This window comes from Terrapene carolina, unplaced genomic scaffold (assembly GCF_002925995.2).
Source record: "Terrapene carolina triunguis isolate 2854851 unplaced genomic scaffold, T_m_triunguis-2.0 Scaffold69, whole genome shotgun sequence".
In the NCBI taxonomy this organism is placed as follows: Eukaryota; Metazoa; Chordata; order Testudines; family Emydidae; genus Terrapene; species Terrapene triunguis.
The window spans coordinates 20,340,417-20,365,475 of NW_020664420.1; the positions used below are offsets into that span (position 1 = coordinate 20,340,417).

General features: G+C 37.3%; 1 protein-coding gene across 1 annotated transcript in view; it reads right to left on the bottom strand.

Annotated features, from left to right (window-relative positions):
* RICTOR (RPTOR independent companion of MTOR complex 2) overlaps positions 1-25,059 on the bottom strand; it is a 164,303-nt gene that overhangs the window by 34,918 nt on the left and 104,326 nt on the right. The window contains exons 12-25 of the mRNA XM_026649060.2: positions 22,217-22,304; positions 19,905-19,995; positions 19,675-19,741; positions 19,491-19,571; positions 18,305-18,405; positions 14,814-14,976; positions 13,881-13,982; positions 11,809-11,855; positions 8,815-8,950; positions 7,996-8,195; positions 7,383-7,509; positions 4,531-4,695; positions 4,066-4,142; positions 3,887-3,965 (exon numbers count right to left, since the gene is read on the bottom strand). Of these exons, the coding sequence (XP_026504845.1) occupies positions 3,887-3,965; positions 4,066-4,142; positions 4,531-4,695; positions 7,383-7,509; positions 7,996-8,195; positions 8,815-8,950; positions 11,809-11,855; positions 13,881-13,982; positions 14,814-14,976; positions 18,305-18,405; positions 19,491-19,571; positions 19,675-19,741; positions 19,905-19,995; positions 22,217-22,304 (1,524 nt within the window). The remainder of the gene's footprint in view (positions 1-3,886; positions 3,966-4,065; positions 4,143-4,530; positions 4,696-7,382; positions 7,510-7,995; positions 8,196-8,814; positions 8,951-11,808; positions 11,856-13,880; positions 13,983-14,813; positions 14,977-18,304; positions 18,406-19,490; positions 19,572-19,674; positions 19,742-19,904; positions 19,996-22,216; positions 22,305-25,059) is intronic.

Below are 25,059 nucleotides of genomic sequence, written 5' to 3' on the forward strand. Positions count from 1 at the left end.
GGTCCAGGTCAGAGCCGCAGACATGCCACTTCTACGCTGAGCTGCATGCAATTCTAGGGGGAGCCGCCACGACTACCCCACCTCTGACCGTGGATTCCGAGGAGGGGGTAATCTCAGCCATGCCTGAGGATTCTGCGGACGGGGAAGATGAGGAGGAGGAGGAGCTTGCGGAGAGCACACAGCACTCCGTTCTCCCCAACAGCCAGGATCTTTTTCTCAGCCCGACTGAAGTACCCTCCCAACCCGGTATCCCAGACAATGAGGCCATCGAAGGGACCTCTGGTGAATGTACCTTTGTAAATATAAAACATGGTTTAAAAGCAAGTGTTTTTTAATGATTAATTTGCCCTGAGGACTTGGGATGCATTCACAGACAGTACAGCTACTGGAAAAGTCTTAACAGGTCTGGGGATGGAGCGGAAATCCTCCAGGGACATCTCCATGAAGCTCTCCTGGAGCTACTCCAAAAGCCTTTGCAGAAGGTTTCTGGGCAGTGCAGCCTTATTCCGTCCTCCATGGTAGGACACTTGACCACGCCATGCTAGTAGCAAGTAATCTGGTATCATTGCATGACAAACCCTGGAAGCGTACAGTCCCGGTGTTTGCTGGCATTCAAGCAACATCCGTTCTTTATCTCGCTGTGTTATCCTCAGGAGAGTGATATCATTCATGGTAACCTGGTTGAAATACAGGAATTTAATGAAGGGGACAGAGGTGGCCATTTGCCTGTGGCTGAAAAGAAATCCTTCCCTGCAGTTAGCCAAGCGGTGCGGGGGAGTGGGGGCATTGGCGCTGAGCTTTTCGCGTTTGGCTAACAGGGATCTTCCCTGATACCAGCCACGTGGTGGGGGGAGGGGTAAAGCGATCATCCCAGAGAATTGGATGTGTGGGAGGGGGGGTTAAGTTTGGTTTCTGCTGCTGAACGTTAACAGGAAAACCGCAGCACTTAACAGGCTTTGCTTGGTATGGGAAAGGAGGGCGCTGCTTTAATGAAGGTTGCAGAAGCCGAAAGACAATGGCTTACCATGGCTGCATGCAAGCCGAATTCCGTTGCCCGGCCCTGCATCTGTGATCTCTAACACCAAAGCCACAGGCACTCAATACAAGATACAAAATGCGACCTTGTACCGAAATCACATGTGCTATGTAATGTGAATAGTGTTCACCGTGAAAGAGTATAAGCATTGTTCTGTAAAATGTATCTTTTTAAATACTTCTCTCCCTTTTTTCCCTCCCTCCGTCCCGCAGCTGCAAATTTTTCAAGCCTCCCTCCTCCGTCCCGAAGGCTATCTCAGATAAGGCGGCGAAAAAAACGCACGCGAGACGAAATGTTCTTGGAAATCATGCAATCGACACACGATGAAAGAGCTCATCTGAATGAGTGGAAGGACACGGTATCAAAGTACAGGAAAGATGCCAGTGAACGTGAGGACAGGAGGGACCAACGTGAGGATGGGGAGGGGGAGAAGGCTCCGTGCACCCGCCCACTCCACCCCAGTGGATAGCCCAAGCAAAGGCTGTCATTATTTTGACCTTTTGAAGTGGCCTTTTCCTTCCCTCCTATCCTCCTCCCAAACCCACCCGGGCTACCTTGTCAGTTCTCTCCCTATGTTTATAATCAATTAATAAAGAATACATGATTTTTAAACGATAGTGACTTTATTTCCTTTGAAAGCAAGCTGTGATCGAAGGGGGGAGGGTGATTTGCTTACAGGGAATGAGTCAATCAAGGGGGCGGGTTTTCATCAAGGAGAAACAAACAGAACTTTCACACCGTAGCCTGGCTAGTCATGAAACTGGTTTTCAAAGCTTCTCTGATGCGCAGCGCTTCCTGGTGTGCTCGTCTAATCGCCCTGGTGTCTGGCTGCGCGTAATCAGCGGCCAGGCAATTTGCCTCAACCTCCCACCCAGCCATAAAGGTCTCCCCCTTACTCTCACAGAGATTGTGGAGCACACAGCAAGCAGCAATAACAATGGGAATATTGGTTTGGCTGAGGTCTGAGTGAGTCAGTAATGTACACCAGCGACCCTTTAAACGTCCAAAGACACATTCTACCACCATTCTGCACTTGCTCAGCCTGTAGTTGAACAGCTCCTGACTACTGTCCAGGCTGCCTGTGTATGGCTTCTTGAGCCATGGCATTAAGGGGTAGGCTGGGTCCCCAAGGATAACTATAGGCATTTCAACATCCCCAACGGTTATTTTCTGGTCTGGGAAGTAAATCCCTTGCTGCAGCCGTTCAAATAGATTAGCGTTCCTCAAGACGCGAGCGTCATGAACCCTTCCCGGCCATCCCACGTTGATGTTGGTGAAACGTCCCTTGTGATCCACCAGTGTTTGCAGCACCATTGAAAAGTACCCCTTACGGTTTATGTACTGGCTGCCCTGGTGCTCCGGTGCCAAGATAGGGATATGGGTTCCATCTATCGCCCCACCACAGTTAGGGAATCCCATTGCAGCAAAGCCATCCACTATGACCTGCACATTTCCCAGAGTCACCACCTTTGGTAGCAGCAGCTCAGTGATTGCTTTAGCTACTTGCATCACAGCAGCCCCCACAGTAGATTTGCCCACTCCAAATTGATTCCTGACTGACCGGTAGCTGTCTGGCGTTACAAGCTTCCACAGGTCTATCGTCACTCGCTTCTCAACTGTGAAGGCTGCGCTCATCTTGGTATTCTGGCGCTTCAGGGCAGGGGAAAGCAAGTCACAAAGTTCCATGAAAGTGCACTTACGCATGCGAACGTTTCGCAGCCACTGGGAATCATCCCACACCTGCAACATTATGCGGTCCCACCAGTCTGTGCTTGTTTCCCGGGCCCAGAATTGGCGTTCCACGGCTATAACCTGTCCCATTAACAGCATGATCTCCAAAGCGCCAGGGCCCGCGGTTTGAGAGAATTCTGTGTCCATGTCCTCATCACTCTCGTTGCCACGCTTCCGTAGCCGACTCCTCCTTGCCTGGGTTTTCAGGTCCTGGTTCAGCATAAACCACACGATAACGCGCGAGGTGTTTACAATGTTCATGACTGCTGTCTTGAGCTGAGTGGGCTCCATGCTTGCCGTGGTATGGCATCTGCACTGTTCACCCAGGAAAAAAGGCGCGAAATGGTTGTCTGCAGTTGCTTTCCCGGAGGGAGGGGGAGTATGTACCCAGAACCACCCGCAACAATGTTTTTTGCCCCATCAGGCATTGGGATCTCAACCCAAAATTCCAATGGGTGGAGGAGACTGCGGGAACTATGGGATAGCTACCCACAGTGCAACGCTCCGGAAGTCGACGCTAGCCTCGGTACATGGACGCACACCGCCGAATTAATGTGCTTAGTCTGGCCGCATACACTCGACTTTATACAATCTGTTGCCAAAAATCGAATTCTGTAAATTCGGAGTAATCCCATAGTATAGACATACCCTTTGATTCACTTTCTTTGGAAACAATTAGAGCCAGTAGCCATCTGGAAAGAAGGCAATTCTTTGTGAAAGAAATTCTCTCTTCTACAGAAAATAATATGCACCACCTTCTGCTGACAACTCAGCAGACCGACCACTCTCCTAAAGCATCTAATCAGTCATGTAGCTGTGTACATTTGGGAAAAGGGAATTGTTGCCAAATGTTTTTTTTAGTTAATTTTATATTATTAAAAACCTCATCAACATGCTCTTGCTAAGACAAGAAAGTAGTCACACAATGGAGTGAAGAGTCCCTAATAACAGGATGTTTCACTAGAAACACTCACAAACAATCACTGAAGCAATAAAATGTCCTGACATTAATATTGTACAACTGTGAATTCCTTCCAAACTTCTAAATGTCTATATTCACATCATCCCTCCTTTAAAAATAATTTGCAATGGCTATACACTTAGCCGTGTTAGAATTACCTTTTGCCATTTCTCCATTTGTTTTGTTACATAACCTCTCTCATTTAGATAGGAAAACCCCTTTGGAATGGACAGAAATCTGTAAAGTAACAACAGACACTGAATAGTCCATCTTTAACAAACCACTTGGAGTATGAACATAAGTTTTTCTGAAATGAAAAGACGCATGTAACACCTACCTTAGAAGCAAAAGCAACCCTTTGTCTCCAAGATGGGAGAGAGCAGGTTTCATCTGGATAAGGGCATGAAGATTGGCCTAAAAGAGAAGTACAAAACTCTTTTTAAAATCCTGAATTTATGTAAGCCATTTAAATTAAAAAGGCAACTATTTATTTAGAATAAGAAATATCCATATAGAAGCTCGGAGCACCTTTAAGAATGAAAATTACAATAGCAGTGATAATTACTCAGAAGCATGCAAAATTGAAAGTATGACAGATAGTAAACATCACAAAAATTTCCTCCAATATATGCTATTATAGTTCATGAATATTCATTATATAGGCACTCTGTAGTAGGCAACTTAAAACACTTTGCAAAGTAGAATTATCAAAAAAGGTAATTTAATTTAATTAAAAAAAAAAAAAAAAATATATTTTCCTACATATATTCTTAAGTTATTGCTGTAGACTAATGATGCTCACCTTATCTTCACATGCCTCATCTAAGATATCAAGTGCTTCAGAAGATATGGTTTTATTTTTATCATGCAGCTGGGTCACCAGTAATTCAATCCCCCAGTTACTAAAGAATTCTACATTGGCCCTCAACAATACTCGTAAATGTTTTGTTGCGTATAACCTGCAGCTCTGCAACGGAAAAAAAATATTTGCAAGAGAGAATATACAGTAGTTAAATATTAAACATATTTTTCATATTCAAAGGCAGTGCATTTCCATCACAATGTTACATAGCAAATAAGCGCAGTTTACACATTGTTTTGCATGTGTTATTACAACTGTCTACATGTTTCTCTTACAAAAAGTGTGATGTAATTATATTTTCCAGGACCACAAGTTATCTGGTCAGGACAAGTCTCACCTGTCCCATCTGAAAGCCAATACTATCTAACAGTCCACTGTCCTTGGCACCGTGTAGAAAATTGTCAGTACCGTTATAAGTGCTGCCTTGTGAATTGCCAGCACTATTTCACAGAGGACAGCATCTACGCTCTACCTGCAGCAATGGTTTGAAAAAATCTACTTTTCTCTGATGAGCAGGAAAGCTGGCCCTGGTACCTGAGGGGATTTATACTATCAATTTTTGAAGAATTTAAGATCTCTTACAATATATAGCTTAAGTTTTGAAAATAATCTTCTAAATGTGAACAAATTCAGTGCTGTCTTCCCAAGCCAGACAACTCCAACACTTATGTTGCTACTTGCAGCAGCTTTCCTAAGTAGCAGAGTGAAATGAACAGACATTGGTCCATTGCTGCTACAGTGGAACCTCAGAGTTCCGAATGCCAGAGTTACGAACTGACCAGTCAACCACACACCTCATTTGGAACTGGAAGTACACAACCAGACAGCAGCAGAAACAAACAAACAAACAAAAAAGCAAATGCAGTACAGTACTGTGTTAAATGTAAACTACTATAAAAATAAAGGGAAAGTTTAAAAAAAAGATTTGACAAGCTAAGGAAACTGTTTCTGTGCTTGTTTCATTTAAATTAAGCATTTTTCTTCTGCATATTAAAGTTTCCAAGCTGTATTAAGTCAATGTTCAAAAGTAAACTTTTGAAAGAACAATCATAATGTTTTGTTCAGTTATGAACAACCTCCATTCCCAAGGTGTTCATAACTGAGGTTCTACTGTACTCAGAACCCTGTGGGCAGCAATGACAACTGGCAACTATCAAGTCAATTTCAGTAACTATTGTTACTGGGGAAAGCTCTGAGGAAAAGTGGAGGCAGGTAGGCTCAACCTAGGCTACAAACATGTGTTGTTTAGCTTAAGCTTATCCCCAGGAGAGTTGCAGACTAACTTTTACACATGTATTAAATAGCTAGTTAACTGGCAATCAATTAATTTGAGATAAGAAGTCTAGTGAAGACAAGCCATATGATGGTGTAGGATGAGGGTTGTGGGGGAGAGCAAAAGGGGGAACTACAAAAATTCCTTGATTTGGCTTTGCTCAACACAAGGATAACCCCTGCCCTCCAAGTCTTCCCCACCCCCCAAACTTAGATCTCATGGAGTTCCTCCCTACCTCATGGTGGGAGAAGCATGAGATCCAAGAGTTTCTATCATCATGATTTCTTTAAAGAATATCAATTCCAGTCCAAGGTCTTACCTTCCACTTTCAATCTGTCATCCTGACACAACCTTCATAGTCTCAATTCTCAACCACCCACCTCCCTTGCCCTCAACCTCTTACCTTCACATACAGAAATCCTCCAGTATTCGCCAGCCTCAAAGAAATACACGGAATTTATAGTAACTGTCTGACTTCCACTCCCCTAACTCCCTCTTGGCACTGAATTTTGTCCTCTCCAGTCTACAGAAGAACTGCTCTCACCAAGGTACATCATTGACAGATAAGGTGGGTGAAGTAACATATCTTTTATTGGACCAACTTCTGTTGGTGAAAGAGACAAGCTTTCAAGTTACACACAGCTTTTCTTCTGAAGAACAGTTCAAAAGTTTGTCTCTTTCATCAACAGAAGTTGAGCCAATAAAAGATATTACCTCACCCACCTTGTCTCGCTAATATCCTGGGACCGACATGACTACAATACTGCAAACAAAGTAGACAATGACTTTCTTGGGCAAGTCTCAACTTTATCTATCCTTTTTGACATCACTCAAATTGAATCCCTCCTACTTGTCTACTGTATGAAACCTAAACTTCTTGCCCTTTTCTTGAAGATCCACTACACTTCTTTCCTTAGCCTACAGAATCCCACTCGCCTCCTTCACTACAGCAGTTCCAGTGTCAATGCCAATTTTTGTATCCTTCCCTAACTCTGCAATCACGCCTTCCCCCATGCATCTTTCTAAGATTTACTTCAATCAGCTAATGTGTTAAAACTTGTTTTCACTAGGATTTTAACATGTTACCTAACATATTAAAAATCCAACTTTCTCCTAGTGAAGACAAGGCCTTACAGTTATTCCTCATTGGTTTATATTTGGTTCATACATTTAAGAACATTTCCCCTCCACCATCAGCTCTCTCAAACCTGAGGGCTAGAAACTATTAAATAAAAGCTTAAATTCTGGAGCCCAATTAGGTGGCAAGGAATGGATTCTATGGCAAGTTGTGCAGTTACAGCATCACAGAATACATGAGGCCCAGGTTATATTTTAAAAAGTTTTCTGTGGTATGCTAGGAGAGTGTGTGTTACACAACTAAGAAAAATGAAAGCCTGTTGTAATGAATGAATATACAACATTTTAAATTAACCAGATTTAGCTTATTAGATTAAACAACAAAAGAAATACGTTTAATAATAAATATTGACAAGCTGTGTGCTTGATTAATTACACTTACATCAGTAGATGCAGTTAAAATTTTGGAAAGGGTGACTCTTGCTAACCCATCTCTGCTGTAATCCAAACTAGAAACGGTCAGTTTTAGTAAGTGATCTTGGTTCTTCAAGGAGCAGAGATTAAGAAGACTGAAAAAAGTTGAAAGAAAGTATTAGTTGGAATCCACTTTCAATTTTAGTATTTTATGCATGTACACATAATATATACACCACCTTGCTAATTTATTATTTTTACTATTCAACATAATATGTTGGGTCAAAATTAAGGTAAGGACAAATGTTAATCTGATACTGGCTGCTTAAGAAACGTTAGCATGATATTTGACAATGCATGCTGCCTGCCTTTTTCTCATATTTTCAGTGTGTAGACAGAAACATTCTCCCTGATGCAGTCACCAAGATGTTTTTGTCAGTCAGACATGCATGAAAAAAAGGCCATTCTACAAAATCCATCTGTACTACAGGGCTTTTTCCGAAGAGGTTGGAGAATCCAGTGAGATTTGGGAGGTTTTTAGTTTTGTTGGACATAGGTCTTTATTTACTATTTGCAAGTTTTATAATTATTGAACATGTACCCACAGCATATTACAGACTGAAGTAAATACAAACACTCACCACTGAAACACATTGCATTTTTCAAGCATTTTCACTCCGTGAGGGTGACAGGAGAGTGTACCAAAAAACAGAAAGTAGTGCTGACTAAGGGTGCTTAGTAACCCATTGTTCTGAAGACTGCGTTCTGGTTTCATTCCAGAGGAAGAGTTGAGCCAATGCACAATATCTTTTACCAATTCCTCCAGATAGCCTTGTCCATCCTACCCCAAAAAAGTAAAAAAATATTTTCATTTATTACTGGTAATGAACAGCTTTAGTTGGTTTTTGTTTACTAAAATGTATTGATTTAAATTTCTCAGAATGCACATATATAAAAATGATAAAATAAAAAAATGTTAACTAGCGCAAACAGTTTAACGAAGTGAAAAAAGCTAAAGGCAAATAAAAAAAGACTGATTTCAGTGGGAGCTCTGTACCAATTTTGACATATGCAGTATGACAGTTATGAAAAGACAAGGCACAGTAAAATATTTTAGTATAGTTGAAGGAAAGAAATTTGAGCATGATAATAAGGATACATCTCTGGTACTGAACAAGAGGCCAGGGAGCATTCCACAAAACCCTTTTCTGCTTTAAAAACAAAACAAAACAAAAAACCAACTCCTTTTTAATATACAAATCACCACAGTACTGAGGCACTCCTATGCCTGCTGGCCAGGATACCTCAGGATTCTAATTAGACTTGCCAAGATGGTCTTTTTAAATTTTAAAACCCTGAAGTTTTCTTGCAAACATCGTTACTAAAATTAAGATTTTGCTTATCTAGCATAGAGAACTGTCATTTTTTTCATGTATCTTGTAGCTGAAATCATTTCTCACCTCTTCAGATTCAAGAAGAAATTCAGTAAACTGGCAACCCACAACAGTGAGTTGCTTAGACTTGGCATAATCCAGATCCAGGTTGGCATACAATTTACTGCTAGGCTTGTAAAAATACAGCAGTCGTCGGACAAACCTAATTAAGATTAAAATGAGAATTAGTTGATTACCCTAAAAAAAAAATCTTATTGTGCTGCAAGAAATAATATATATGAACTTGTGGGCATGAAAGGGATATTTTGTACACGAGGAGTTACGGTGATGAGTACCAAGTAGACTTATTCGCAAATTACTAAAATTGTAGTCTGCAGAAACAAAGATCAGGCAGCCCAAATAATTATAGCCAGAGAACAATTTCAGAGATGTGACCATGTGAAGAGTCATAAAAATTCCTTCTATGCCTTTTGGGAATGCCACAATAGAAGACAAGCAAAAAATTCAAGTTATCAAGAAGTTTTTTTTTTACAGTGAACAACAAAAGCAGGCAATAAAACAAGTTCATTCAGTTATAATCTCTTCTGTAACATTTCTCCTGTGGAAAATTCAGAGATTACTCCTATCTGTCTGTCTAGAAGAGTGACCCACTTCATGTAGTAACTACTCTTCTCTTGGCAGATTTAAAAAAAAATTCATGTGTCCTTGTATTTGTTATGTATTTTTAAGAGAAGTCAGACCACATAGTGGCTGGCATGTGTTTGTCTTAAAGAAAAATACGTGCCTTCTATGCATGTCACACCATATTTTCCCAACGTGATACTTCTTATTTGGACAGTTTAAACAGAACTTGGGCATTACTAATGATCAAATATGAAGCCCTATAATGGTCTTAGTGCACAGCTACACTGATTCAGGTGGAATCAATTCAGGATTGCAGCAGTAGGGCCCTAAATTTGTAATTTAAAATTATATTAATATTTTCCATAAATCATTAGTCATATTTAGTATACACCTTGCATACCATAGTATAAGAGAACACAAAATCAGAATGCTTTTTAAGTGGTATCTATGACTCTCTATACAAACATTGATTTTTTTTTTTTATTGTTGTTACAGCAGGAATGAGAGACCAGGCCTCTGTCCAAGTCTGACTGACAAAACACAGGGCAGAGAAATTCCTAAGGAGTCCTCTCAAGGCTGTTTTATATTTTCACAAAACAACCAACCTATAATAAGAGCATGTGAGCGAACATAAGTCATAATTAAACATTCTTATGGATTATGCTTATGTGCATCTCTCAAAGATTAAGTAAGGCTAGCAATAACTTGAACGACACAATTGTGATTTAATCGTTTTTAAAAGCCATTTTTGATTACTTTAACGCTACAGTCATAAGATTTTCACAACATACATTAGACTAAATGCACTGGCACACAGCACAAATTGTGTATTTACACGCTGGAGAACAAAGCCTGGGGAAAAAAAAAAAAAAGTGTTTTGCTGTCAACAATTTTTGAGAATGATACAGTTAACAGTTCATAGCTCTGAGTCATCCAAGACTGCAGAAGGTTGGTTTTTTTTAATCTATGTTAACTGCAACCAAGAGTTAGAATATTTTATGGCAGTAAAAGCATGGAGATAGCTGTTTGCAATTCTGCACTTGCAGAAATAAGCCTTATAGTAAAAAGCGTCCTAGCTTTTCACAACTTATTGAGCGTTTAAAAAAAAAAAAAAAAAATCATTCATCCACTGAACAATGCTTGAATACAGTACAAATCCAGGAAACCGTTACACAGAATTGTAGACATTCCTTTGAGAATAGTAATATTACAAATGACTGAATCTGGAAAATAATCCTTTATCACATATTACCAGTTAGCAATTACTTTTGTATTCTGTGTGTATGAAAGGGGCAGGAGGAAAGTGGGATACAGTTAGATTGTGGTCATAATAATTATCACAACACCACTACTCATGTTTAGGACAGAATGTAAAGGGTAGCAATCCATTTTTACATTTCCACTTAAAAAGTAGTCTGATTATTTTTACTAAAAGAAATTAAGAGGTCAGAGCAAGGTGTAGTGCAGGGGTAGGCAACCTATGGCACTCACACTGCTCGGGTCCTGGCCACCGGTCCGGGGGGCTCTGCATTTCAATTTAATTTTAAATGAAGCTTCTTATACATTTTTAAAACCTTATTTATTTTACATACAACAATAGTTTAGTTATATATTATAGATTTATAGAAAGAGACCTTCTAAAAATGTTCAAATGTATTACTGGCACGCGAAACCTTAAATTAGAATGAATAAATGAAGACTCGGCACACCGCTTCTGAAAGGCTGCCGATCCCTGGTGTAGTCCTTAAGGTTGCATCTTAGCAGTAGGTTTTCCTCGTAAGTCTACAGAAAAATATCCTGTCAATCTCGGCAAAAGGAGGAAAACTAAAAGACTGTTTATTCAGATCAATGTCTTAGGTCTACATTATGAGTGACATCCCAAAGATATTTACTAACACTTGAAGCTGGGAGTAGAAGTGATAAAAGAAAAATTCCCTTGTTCCAAAGATTATAAATGTAGATGAAAAACACTGCACTTCGCGTTAGAGCTTTTAGTTCTTAAAAAACACCTACATTTGATTTCAAAATTGTTGCTTTTTTCTTTAAAAAAAAATCTTCACCCTTTTGTTTTGTTTTATGGTACCAGTTGGTATAGTGACCAGGTTTGTTTTACTCTGGAATGTTTCTCAAAATGTTGCCACCAAAACACTAAATTGAAGAAATAGTGAAAATATAATCTTTTGAGGTTTAAAATGTAATGAAGTGTGTTTGGCTAGTTGATATCCTTCTGTTTTAGGGGATAAATATATTTGTACAGAAAATAACTCTTAGCATACATAAATGGCTCCTTATATTTAACCTTTACAACTTAATTGCCTACATTTCATTTTCACAGCTCATATACAGAGTAGAATTTAGAAAAGTTGCATTTCCAAGGAATAGCTGATTGAAATATTTCAAATTTTTCCACAGGAAGTCTAAATAAGTGTTACATACCTGTGCAACTGTTCATCTTTATAGTTCCTTAGATTTACATTTGGCCACTAGATAAAGAACAGATATGGCATTATGTAAGACTTGTACATCACTCTTGAGTAATTCACTAAAATTTCTTCACTTCTATATATTGACACAGATGCATCAGTTACTATTTAAAAATTTCTCATTAGTTATTCTGTTTGTGTGTGAAAAATCTAAAGAAACTGCTGAAGAATGCTTTCATTCCAGTAACAAAGTGTCATCACATCTTTATTTTCTTTCAGTTAGCTGCACAGTTGAACATAGTTACTCACTCATGGTTCTGGCTGTTTATAAATATAAAACTAATGGTTATCAAGTCTGGAAACATTTTAAAATTTTATTTTTTTATGGACAAGCCAATTTTCTCTTTGGTGAGGAGTTGGGGTTGAGAGGTGTGGGCCATTTGTGTCCGTGTACAAAATTCCAGTGAATGCAATTGCAAAATATTGAAAACCAAGTCTGCTTATTTTTCTTATCTGTAAATAAACAGCAATTTAAAAACAGACATTTTAGAGGGACACAGTCTGCTTGAATTGTTTATATTAATAAAAAATTAAGTTTGAATAAATTCAATATTTTGGTACAGCACCTATTAAACAATATTTTAAATAAGAATTTTTCTGCTCCCCAGTTGATGTTTATAAGGATCTTTTGGCCAGGCCCGGGAACACCACAAAGCATGCCTGAGCCCACCCCTCCTTGAACAACCACTTCCTGTTTGTGCTCATTCTTTTCTGCTGTCTCTTCACTGTCATCTGTACTTTTATGGGAAAAAACCATACACATGAACATTGTCCCTCCTGCCTAGGCAAGGCATGACAGCAATATGATCATGCTAATACACGAGAAGTAGGGCAACTGATTATGCAGTCAGTATCACTTTTCATTAAGTGTGGATAGCACAAAGTTAACAGCTAACAAAAAATAAAGAAAAAAATTCTAAACTTTCAGTTATAGCAATCCTATGAATGATTTGTAATACCAGCAGTAAAAAAATATCAGATAAATGTGATTAAGTCAACAGTGCATAGCTGTCTACTCTATTTCCCTGTCACTCCCTCCTCATTAGCATTCAATAGAATTCAACATTAATGTTAAGGAGAGTACTTTATTTTAGCAAGGCATTTAATGGTGCTGCATGATCATTTAAAATATTTGAATAGTTCTGAATACAAGCAATGTCACTGACAGAAATATCCGAGACCCTTCACCTAAGGGTAAGGATAAATGTCAATGTGAATTGGGGAGGGATAGCTCTGGTTTGAGCATTGGCTTGCTAAACCCAGGGTTGTGAGTTCAATCTTTGAGGGGGCCATTTAGGGATCTGGGGCAAAAATCTGTCTGGGGATTGGTCCTGCTTTGAGCAGGGGGTTAAACTAGATGACCTCCTGAGGTCCCTTCCATGTGGGAATTCTATGATTCTAATGGTATTTAGGTGGGGAGTTGCAGGGATATGCGCTAAATTGGGTTTTTATTAATAATCTAAAATGGGTAAATACCAAATAATTTATATTTGAGGTACTAACTTAAAAACACCAGTGAATACTGAGAGATAATAAAACGGCATCTAAACAGGTTAAAATACAAGCAAAAAACAAAATGGGATTTCATTTTGGAGGACCTGAAGCTTCATTCTTTGAAACATTTAAAAATTAGTTTGACAAAGTACTAGAAAATATATTGTATGGAAAATCCTCCATTGGCATGAAAATTAACCAGATGGCTTAGTAGTTTTTTATTTTCTAATTTCTCCAATTTTATGAGGAGAAACCTTAGCGGTCTACTAAATGCAATTCTTGTTTTTCAATACAGAATAAGACAATTGAATAGAAAAACTAGGTGACATTTTGAAAAGCAGAAATACCAGAGTATTCAAATACTCCTAATGAAAAAAACAAAACAGAAACCTACTTTTATGAGACGACTTCAGAAGTATCTTCTCATAGCTTCCTTCTAATATTACAAACTTTAAGCTCACATAAGAAATAAACCAAATTAGTTTTTTTATGAAATAGGTTGAAAAAATATCATGAATTTTCTCTGCTCACCTTCAGTATGGTCCCTATCAGATTCCAATTCCACTCAAGGTTTTCTTTGTGATGAAGTACTTGACTATCTCTAAGATTCATTACAAGTGCTTCCTCTGTATCCTAGAATATTAGAAAAGAAGTGAAAATAGGAAGTTACTTTGCTGCACTTTACCCTAACATAAAAGACGCTTATGATAAAATCTACAATCGTTTAATGAATTGTTGTTGATCATATTGCAACTGTACTAATGCTTGACAAACAGCATTCTACATCAAACAAAGTTACAGTATCAGCAGTGAAATAAGCATTATAAAGTCTAAACCTCAAATTAATTTATAGTACATTTTTGAAACTGAAGACAAATTCCAATGAAAAGCATTTCCTCCTTTTTTGCAAAAACCTATCATGTGTGTATACAACTCAAACTGCAGCATTCTGGTGCCGCAATGACAGCCTAAAAGTGAAACTGACTAAAAACTCATCTTGAAATTAAATAAACTAGTTTAGTTTCATTGTCAAAGCTTAGAAAAAGTAGTATGTTGCATTTTAGCAGTAGGTTTGCAAAGTAGCAGTAAGATGCAAAGTAGCAGACAGCATAAGAAGCAAAAAGTAAAATCGATTTTCAGCATGCCTTCCAGTTCTGAAAGTCAAATATGTTCGTTTTTATTATTATTAAAGTTAAAAGTTTGCAAACCAGGCAATTACATTTATTTTACTAAAGTTAAAAGCAAACCTCACAATATCCCTTAAATGATCTGGCTGCTGAAGAGAAAGTGCATAAAGGATCATGGATTAAACAAAAACAGAAGTGGTAATATTATAAAAAAAAAAAAAAAAAAAAAAAATCGGGATTTCTGGAGAATGGTTTAAAAATCACAACATAAATTAACTTCAGAGTCTCTGATATTTAACGTTAAGCTTACTAATAGTTAAATGGTTAATCAAAATACCTTTAAAACAAAGATATCTTTCTGCACACGGTATTGATCCCTTTTTTGGTGTGTTGAGATTGCCTTCTGAACAATATGATCTAAATGGAGGCTGTAAGGTTTAGGTCCTCGTTTCTTCATCTCATGAAAGCGTTTTAAACAATTTAGCGCTGCACTGGCTCGTCTAGTAGGGAAAAATATTGATATTTATCACTGTTCAATAGTACAATAAAACACAGGCCACCATTGCTAAGTCTTGTATTAAATAAGCCTGGGTCAACCAAGAAGTTGTCAATGAGAAATGACTGTTCTGAATTCAAAAAGAAAGAGTAAAATTACTGTCCTCTTATAATTCTAGAAGGTGCAAGTTCCAATAGGTTTATACTCTCCAGTCTTGTACCTTCAGTGGGAAATTAGTTTTGAGAATCTTAGAGATAGGAAACAAGGGGAAAACAGGACATGGGCCATTCAAGAATCAATCAAACTAGCATCAGACATCAAACAGCTTATGAAATCAAATATTCATCATGAACTTGAACACTGAGGGCATGTCTTCACTACCCGCCAGATCGGCAGGTAGCGATTGATCTATCGGGGATCGATTTATCGCGTCTAGTGTAGACGCAATAAAAATCAATCCCCGATTGCTCTGCCGTCGACTCCGGAACGCCACTGCAGCGAGAGGCGGAAGCAGAGTCGACGGGGGAGCGGCAGCGGTCGACTCGCCGCCGTCCTCGCAGCCAGGTAAGTCGACCTAAAATACGCAACTTCAGCTACGCTATTCGCGTAGCTGAAGTTGCGTATCTTTAGGTCGACCCCCCCCGTAGTGTAGACCTAGTCTAAGAACTAGGGAGACATACCACTTGCCTAGATATAAGACCTAATGATGTGCATTAATTACAAGTTTTACAAATGAAAAGGATGGTTTGGGAGCTTTTTTGTGTGCGCTTTTAAAAAAAGTACAGCAATCCTAAGAATACCAGCACTAATAGATATGGTTGTAATACTTGGATATACACTGTTCCCTACTTGGGAGATATTTTCATCTACACCTTTACCTCGATATAACACTGTCCTCGGGAGCCAAAAAATCTTACCGCGTTATATCGAACTTGCTTTGATCCACCGGAGTGCGCAGCCCCCCCCCCCGGAGCACTGCTTTACCGCATTATATCCGAATTCATGTTATATCGGGTCGCGTTATATCGGGGTAGAGGTGTACCTTTTTTTTTTTTTTTTTTAAACAACTTTTAATACAAGTGTTATTTGATGGATAACTACACTCACAAATTGTAACTTTGGAACTCCTAGATCAAGACAATACAGACAGTGCTGACAGGGTCAGGGTCCCCAGATATAACAGATGTGATATCAGTAAGACTATATTTCTTCAGTATAGACAGGTAGGGAGAAATGGAGTTAAGTGGCTAAGGACGCCTTTAACCCTCTGAATTATTTTCAGAGGGGGCAAAAAGGAGAAAAATTGTAAGCTAAAGTGTGGAGGTGTGCCATTTCTATTCTTCAGTTCCTCTCCTCACCCACTGTCCTGACCAAGTGTGAAAGTTACCAGTTACTGCTACAGATCTTCTATTCCTTCCCTGGCATCCACTTAAGTCCAACGTTAACAGATTAAAATTAGAATTTCACCACTTTTATAATAGCCCAACATTTAAATTAAAACCATTTTGTGGATTTTTTTTTTTTTAACTTTCAGCAGAATTTTTAGACATGCAATACTCATACTTTCACAAATGTGTCACCACTATAAGACTTTCTACGGCTTTCTTCATACTAACTACTCTTGCAATGCAAAAGAAATATAGGCAGAATTATAAGCACATAAAAAAAGAATCCCCACCCCCACCCTCAATACATACAACTTAGTTAACAGTTAACATTCTTGCCAAATTGTACTCAAGCCTTTCAATAACACCTTGGAAATCTTCTTAGAAACCTTTATTATTTTTAGTATTTATGATACCACCTACAGCCATCGAACTTAGCACCAGAAATTTTACAACAGTAGTTTAAAAATAATTCAGTGTTTATCATTAAAAGCACAATGGAGAAAGTAAAATATCAAGGAATTTCTTTCCTGGTTTTATCATCACTGGATACAAATTTGAAAAGCCAGATCAAAAATAATACTGAGAATAACCTGAACCATCACAAATAATAAAAAACAAAAATAATACTGAGAATAATACTGAGCAATCACAAATAATGACTACAATACTTCGCACAATTTACTACAAAATTGTTTAGCTTTGTAGAGGACATAATACTTAAGCATACTCAATAAATGTAAAAGCACCTAGAGTTATGTATAGGCAATTTATAGATTAACTGGAATATTTATTCCAAATTTCTGACTTCTGTCATGAATAAAATACACTACATGCAAAAATTCACTCTTCTGAAATTGAATGGCAAAAAAGTGAAATTTTAGTAAAAATCGTAAACATTTAATTAATTTTCTTCTTTCATATTCACTGTGAGGAATAAATGGCTTTTATAGATATTTAGTTTTAGTCAGTGTTGCTGGCATATAGCTTTCAATTCATTATTGTGACAGTGCCAGGCAAAAAAAAACTATGATTAGTGTGTAACTACTAGCAAATGCAGTATGTCTGCTCCATCAAATGCAGTGGTAATTGTTTGAAGCTTCTGCTTTGTTTGCGCCTCATGTTTAAACAGACCTACAGCATAAGAAACATTTTGAAAATGAGTGGAAGCCTCAAACAAAAGAAGCTGTAGCAGGAGACAGAAGCTATTTCTCTGGGTTTTTTAAATCACTGTCTTTTGGAAAGTCAAAGTCTTTTTGAGACTGAGCATTTTCATTTCTAGTTCCTGAGTTTTCAGAGAAAGTCTAACATTGAACTTCAGTTTTTAATTTTGCTATTAATGCTTCATAAATTTATCAAATTACTAATTAATATAGCTAGAGTTAAACATTGGCTAAGGCAAGTTTTTTGCACAGCCATTCCTAATTTTAAAGGCTTAACCTTTCCAGAAGGTTAAACACTAAACCACTTCGAACACTTAAGGGAGACAAAATTCAGAACACATCTCAAGTAATGTGGTTTATATGGTTTGGTCCGATATTATTATTATATGAATTAATAAATAATAATAATAATAATAAAGATCTCTTCTTAGTAATATGAACTGCCTTGTAAAAATAATTCTTGTAATACCTGATGAAAAGTAGTTTTGATACGACAAACTTACTCATATCAAAATCTTTCTTCCAATTCGGTCTGAATTTCAGGATTAATTATGGTCACTATATTGCAACTTTGGAATTTATATGCTGTACACTGAAACAATATTTACCTGTACTGCATATATGTACTAACCATTAATAACTACAGACATAATTCCAGTAAGGGTCAAAACACATTTATGTATGCACACTTGTTTTTTTAAAAACAACAGTTTTTAACTGTAATAAATATATATTGTATATGTTCACACATTCTCAGTATCTTAGTACAACATAATATGCTTACAGTCTTTTCTCCTTCAGGATATCAAATGATGCTGCCATATTCATTAGCGTTGGTAAGCAGTGCAAGTGATGGCTATGTGAATGAGGAAGGATTGTGTTTGCCTGAAAAAGAGATATTTGTTATTAAAAACTAGGTCCAGCTATTCATCAATATTATACTTTTTCAGCCATATCCCACAAAAATCCCACTGACTTTAACAGAACTTTTCTATGCAAAACAATGACACAATATGGCTCCATTTGCCCTTTTCATATAACACAGCTCTATGTTAGAACACTTTCTTATACATGATTACAGATTCCCATTACATTAAGCCTTCTTTACTAAAAAGACACAACCTTGAAATATACCACATTTGGTAAAAAGCATTTAAAATAGTTCTAGAGACTCCACTTGCCTCTGAAGTCTCCTGTTAACTTGTGGTTTTACAATCAAATTAAACAGTGAAAATGATAATACAAAATGTTGTCAAATGCCCAAAGTAAACAAAATGAAAGATAGCAAAAAATATTCCTTTCAACTGTAGTATGAATACCATGATGATACTTGTAACAATACTCAGGAAAAAATATGAAACAGAAATGAGAGGTTTTCAGTTGCTAGTGACCCTTTGGAATACTCTAAAGATTTGGCTGCCAAAAATGTTGTTGCAGATGCCGCAACTATGAAAGTCCACAAAAATATTTCTTCAAGTGTTGAAATAAGGGTCAAACCCTATTGTCCAGAATGGTAAAGAATTTAATCCATTCAGAATAAATCTTAAAGGCTTACACACAAATATCTCTGTCATAAGAATATTATTAAGATTCAAAGTCAAGCACCAAAATTAGAAAATACTAGAATGCAGGGTTGCCCGTCAAACCATAATTTACTCACTCCCCCTTCACACACATCCCTACCTGCACTCACCCTGGGTGTATGCATTATGACAAAGCCTTTAATTACATACTATTTTTTCCACAGGGCCTTTGCCTCATTCAGCACACAGGATGGACCTGCTCTGGGATGAAAAACGTTGTCTGTAGGACTCCTCCCTCCCCCTTTATTTGTTGCAGAAGTTGTAAGGTGTGTAGTGAATGAAACAAAGGACTGCAGGAAGAGAAAAGCTGGTCTCATGGTTAAGGCAAGCTTAACAATATGTGACACTACCAATCCTATCTATAATGAACAATAAGCCCTGACTTACCATGTGCAAAAGTTCTCCTAACAGGATTGTTGCTCTAACAGACACGTGGTCATCACTGCTTGTAATTACCTCAACCAGACCCTTAAAGAAAAGTAAAAATAAATGCAGCTATTTCAGTACAATGTACACATATTTTAGTATTATTTTGAGGAAATGATCATTCTAACTTAAACTCTGCACTTACTTCTAAAAGTCCATTAGTAATAAAAGCCGAAAGCACCAAAGCCAAATAATTATCCATGAGGTCAGGTCTGGAAAAAAAAAAAAAAGCAAACAAACAAAAAAACATGCACACAATGTAAAATGTGTAGTTTCTTCTTCTGTTTTTATTTTTCATTATAAAACTTAGAAAACAATACAGCTTGTTTCACAAAACACCACAACAATCATCCAGTTTCAGTCACAAAATGCTACCTTGATCTGGCTCGATGGGGTAATATAGTTTTAGATTCAGCTGCTACAAAACCATCAGAAAGTCTCCAACAGTCCTGAAACCGACTTGGATCTAGAGCAAGAAAAATGTGGACATCAGTAATTGTAACATTTAACTTTAAAGGGTCATTTTAATATCTGCAGTTGCATTTATTAGAATAAATTATTCATTACATTAGCAACAATAAGTGGTTTTGTTTGTTTCTTCTAATCTCCAGTGTAGACCAAAACAGTACAAATACGATTTTCACATTCTTCACTTTAATACAGCACTGAACTTGTATTAGCAAATACCATAATTAAGACTAACTAAAACGTAATATGAGACAAACAAGGTGGCTGAAGTAATATCTTTTACTGGATCAACTAAAAGAGACTTAAAGCTCAGAATGTATATTATACATGAGCACCAGTTCTCAGACTGCAGAGAAGTCGTATTGCTAACAATATGAGCATGATTTGTTCTACTATACACTGACTGCTAAAGTGTGTGTCAGACAACAGAATTTTGTAATCTAGACCAAGCTTTAGTCAGCAACTCTGCCCAAGATTTAACTTGGGAGGCTGGGAAAACTGTACACTACAGCAGGGTAGAAGGGAGAGGCTACTTCCTGTCCTCTGCCCTTCCTCCTGAGTCCATACTCCTGCAGTGAAAAACAAAGGAGAGGCTGCTTCTACAGAGTTGCAGGAGAGTGTGGCTTCTCCTGACATAAAACTAGTACCACTCAGTGAAAGGACATTTGACACTGCAGCCTCACACATCCACCTCAAGGGGATTATGGAAAATCTGCAGTACGGATGAGAGTTCCCATTATAATTACATGGCCAAACCGGACAGTCTCTACGCAAAAGAATAAATAGACACAAATCTGACATCAGGAACCATAACATTCAAAAAATAGTAGGAGAACACTTCAATCTCTCTGGTCACTCAATAACAGACCTAAAAGTGGAAATTCTTCAACCCAAAAAAACTTCAAAAACAGACTCCAACTTGAAATTGCAGAACTGGAATTAATTTGCAAACTGGACACCATCAGATTAGACCTGAATAAAGACTGGGAGTGGTTGGGTCATTACAAATCCTAAACCTATTTTCCCCAATACTAATTTCCCCCCTACTGTTACTCATACCTTCTTGTCAACTGTCTGAAATGGGCCACTCTCATTACCACTTCAAAAGTTATCTTTCCTCCCTTGGCATCCTGCTGTTAAGTGAATTGTCTCATTAGACTGACCTCACATTTGGTAAGGCAACTCCCATCCTTTCATGTATTTATTTATACCGGCTCCTGTATTTTCCACTTCATGCATCTGATGAAGTGGGTTCTAGCCCACGAAAGCTTATGCCCAAATAAATTGGTTAGTCTCTAAGGTGTCACAAGGACTCCTCGTTGTTTTTATATTTGTAAAGGCATTGGAAACAAAGATTAAGTCTATTTGCTGTGTGGAAAAAATGCAAGAAAACAGAAAACTGATTAAAGTCAGATGTTTAGAAAAATCAAAGATTACTTTAAAACGCTGTTTTAAACAGTCAAGTGCTAGCCAGAGGTTGTCATGGGTGATAATACCCTTAAATAACATTAGCAGCAATGACGCATTTCAGAGGTGATGTTCTTTGAAATTATATAATTAGCCTAGTAAAACTTAACTCATCTAGAATTCTCGTGTATTGCTGAAATGCATTCTACCCCTCCAATGCATCTTAGATGAAAAAAGTCTACACAGCAACATTATTATTTAAATTTGACAAATGAATCTAAAAATGTACTAATTTTAATTAGACTTATTTGGAATATGTTTAAAAAGTGAAATGTACCACTGATAGCAGCAAGAATTCACATTATTAAAGATGAATTCTCTTATGCAATAGGATGCAATCCTACAACATTCCCCACCCTCCCAATAATAGATATCAACTATAGATTTCTCTGACTCTGACCTAACTTTTGATAACTCCTTGTCTACAGTCAAAGTATCCTATTAACCTACAGCAATACATTTACCTGGTGTCTTTTAAGATTAATTACCCCCAGTACATCTCCTGTACTACTTTTACAGCTGATGTAGTAATAAAATCAACAAAAGCCAGAACAACGGAGATACACTTGAAAGTAATCAACAGCTGAAAACAAGCCAATTTTTAAACAAGTATTTTTTAAAAACAAATTAAATGATGAAATAGTCAATATTGACATGATTTACTGTGGCAGGGAAAACCCCAAAGGACTCAAATTTTAGAAGAATTAAATAAGTAGGATGACCTGTACTGTGCACTGATTCTTAATACCTACCTACACTGAGAAGTGCTTCTATGAATTCTTCTGTCACAACAGGGAGAGGAAGGCGAAATATATCATAAAGAACCTCAAGCAGACCTCGCTACAAATACAAAAGGAAAATATTTATTTTCACAAGCTATCAGAAACCTGAACTTCACTTTAAAGCTAGTAGAAAAAGTCACTATCTTGAAAGTTAGAAAGTTATCCAAAATGAAAAATATATTCAAATATAACTATTTGAAGCAGGCTATCAAGCAGCAAAAACTGTTACACTCAATTTGTCTTGACTTTTTATTTTTAAACTTTATTTTTATTGTTTTTATATAAAGAAAGCAATAATGAAACCAAAAAACACATACAAAGGAGGAAGTAGCATTTAAGGTTCAATGTTCATAATTTGCTAAACCTGTAAAAAAAAACCAGAAAACCCCCCACAAACCAATTAAACCCCAAAACAAAACAAAACAAAAATCCTGAACTCATAAAGGTCATGCAGTGACTAAATAGATAAATAAGTGAGAACACAGTCTACGAATATCAGGATCTAATATGTACTAAGCTTCAAAGGTGTGCAATAGTTTCATGTGTGACTAGACATCCTCATATTTTTCCAAGTGTTAATATTAGAGTCATTTTTTCCCCAATAATGCAGTAGTAGAGAGCTCACTCAGCAAATCTGTGTATGAAGGGGGAATTGCAGATTTTCTAAAAGTAACTTCTTCTGGCCACTAGAATAGTAGACAATGTTTTCACCCCTCAGCTCATAGAGAGCCAAGAAGCGATACTACAAACCATTTTTTAATGTTAACTAATCATTCCAACTCATCCAGCACCCCTAAAATACACAAGCTTGGAGAAGGGAAAATAGTGACAATGTTTTTGAGAGAACGCTCATATATTATTTTTTTATATATACATACATACATACATATATATATATATACACACACACACACACACACACACACACACACACAGAGAGAGAAAGTATATATAATATTCCATAACATGTGTTTGAGAGGTCTAGAGGATGTGCGAAAGGTTGGCATGGTCTCCAACACTCACTCTGCATTGCTAATCTAGCCTTAAAGAGTCTGGAGTCCAGTAGCACCTGTTTAATATCTTGCTCTGGAAGAATAGCAAAGACTTGAAGTATCTTTCACATTAAGCCAGATATCTTTCCAGATTTCTGTTGCGATAGTAAGGCTAAGTTCTTTTTCCAATTTTCTGTGAGACTGAGAGGATACTGCAAAACATTAAGCCATCTAGAAGTCATTCCTACACAGTGACTTGTTTCCTTATTTCTTAACATGTTCACCTAGAGGAGAGAGTTAAAACAGACCAATTGTTCCCTATCAGTGTATAAATCCTTGAGCATAGTCACTGAAAGAAGGAACTGAGAGACAGCAGTGGCTGGTATTTGTCACACATGTAATAGAAAATCAGTTGATCATCTTCAATTTTTGTTAATCCTTTTTCTATCCAAATGGTCTTAAGCATGGAGTTGGCCCTGATCCTGAGGTGCGGGTTATCCTATAGTGATAGGGAAAATAAGTAAGATTGGATGCTGTAACGTATTGCAGTATGCCCCATGTAGAAGCAAAGATTGGATTTTTCCTTAAGGGTACGGATAGACTCCAAATGGCATAAACTAAGCTTTTTTTTAAATCTCAAACCAAGCCGATACATATACAGAGCCACCACTGGATGTGAACCACCTTAAAATAGAACGCATTTGGAATACTGCATAATATAAATACAAATCTGGCTATCCCATACCTCCAGTTGCCCAGTATTTCAGGGTCTTGTGACACTCACGAGGCAATTTTTTATCCCATATAAACTGCATAATACACGTATTTTTATTTGAACAAAGAGCATGGGAAAGATTTTGAAAGGCAAGAGCTAATCATATAAATCAATCCTGGGAAAATATTCATTTTGGCTACTTCTGTTCTCCGCAGTAAAGATGACAGGACAAGATACCATCTCGCTACAACCTTGGAAGTTTGTTTAAATATATAGTGCATACTTACACAAACAATTTTCAGAAGATTAGGACAAATCTTAACACTTAAGTAAGTGATTTCCTTGTATATTTGAAATTGAGACTGATCTAATCTTTTGGATACACCCATTGCTTGTGATTCATTCCAATGAATGAGAAAACCAGAGATCTCTCCAAAAATGTCAACTACATCAATTATGGCACAGATGAGGATGGATTCTTCAAAAAGTACAAAAATTTCATCAGCATATAAACTGATTTTGTTCTTCCCGGTTCACACCTTCAATGGCTGAGAACTGATAACGTACACAGCATTGGTTCGAGAGAGATTAAAAAAGGAGAGACGACAGAGGACAACTCTGTTGTCCTATTTTCTAGTTGAAATCCTGGAGAAAAAAATCCATTAGTTGACAGTGAAACAAGGGAGAGTTGTAGAATACACTAATCCAGTTCAGGAATATTGGATCAAATTCAATTTTTATTTTTATTTTTTTTTTAAAAGAACAGCCATTGGATAAGTTCATTCAACCCTGTTAAAGACCTTCTCAGCATCTAGAGAAAGCTATAGAGGAAATTTCTGACATATGAGCTTGCTGGATCGAGTAATGTTTCTCTTACTATCACCAGTCAATCTTCCTTTAATGAAACCAGGCTGATGGGATGATGGTGTTCAGTTATATAGCAAAAATTTTTACAATTATTTTGCAATCTGTATTCGACAGATATGGGCAGAAGCTGACACAGTTGCAACTGCCTTTGCTCTTCTTCAGTATTAAAATAAATAAAGCAGTTGTCATTTCACAAGACATGGCTTCTTTTTGGACTGTTCCAGTAAAGACCTTTGAAA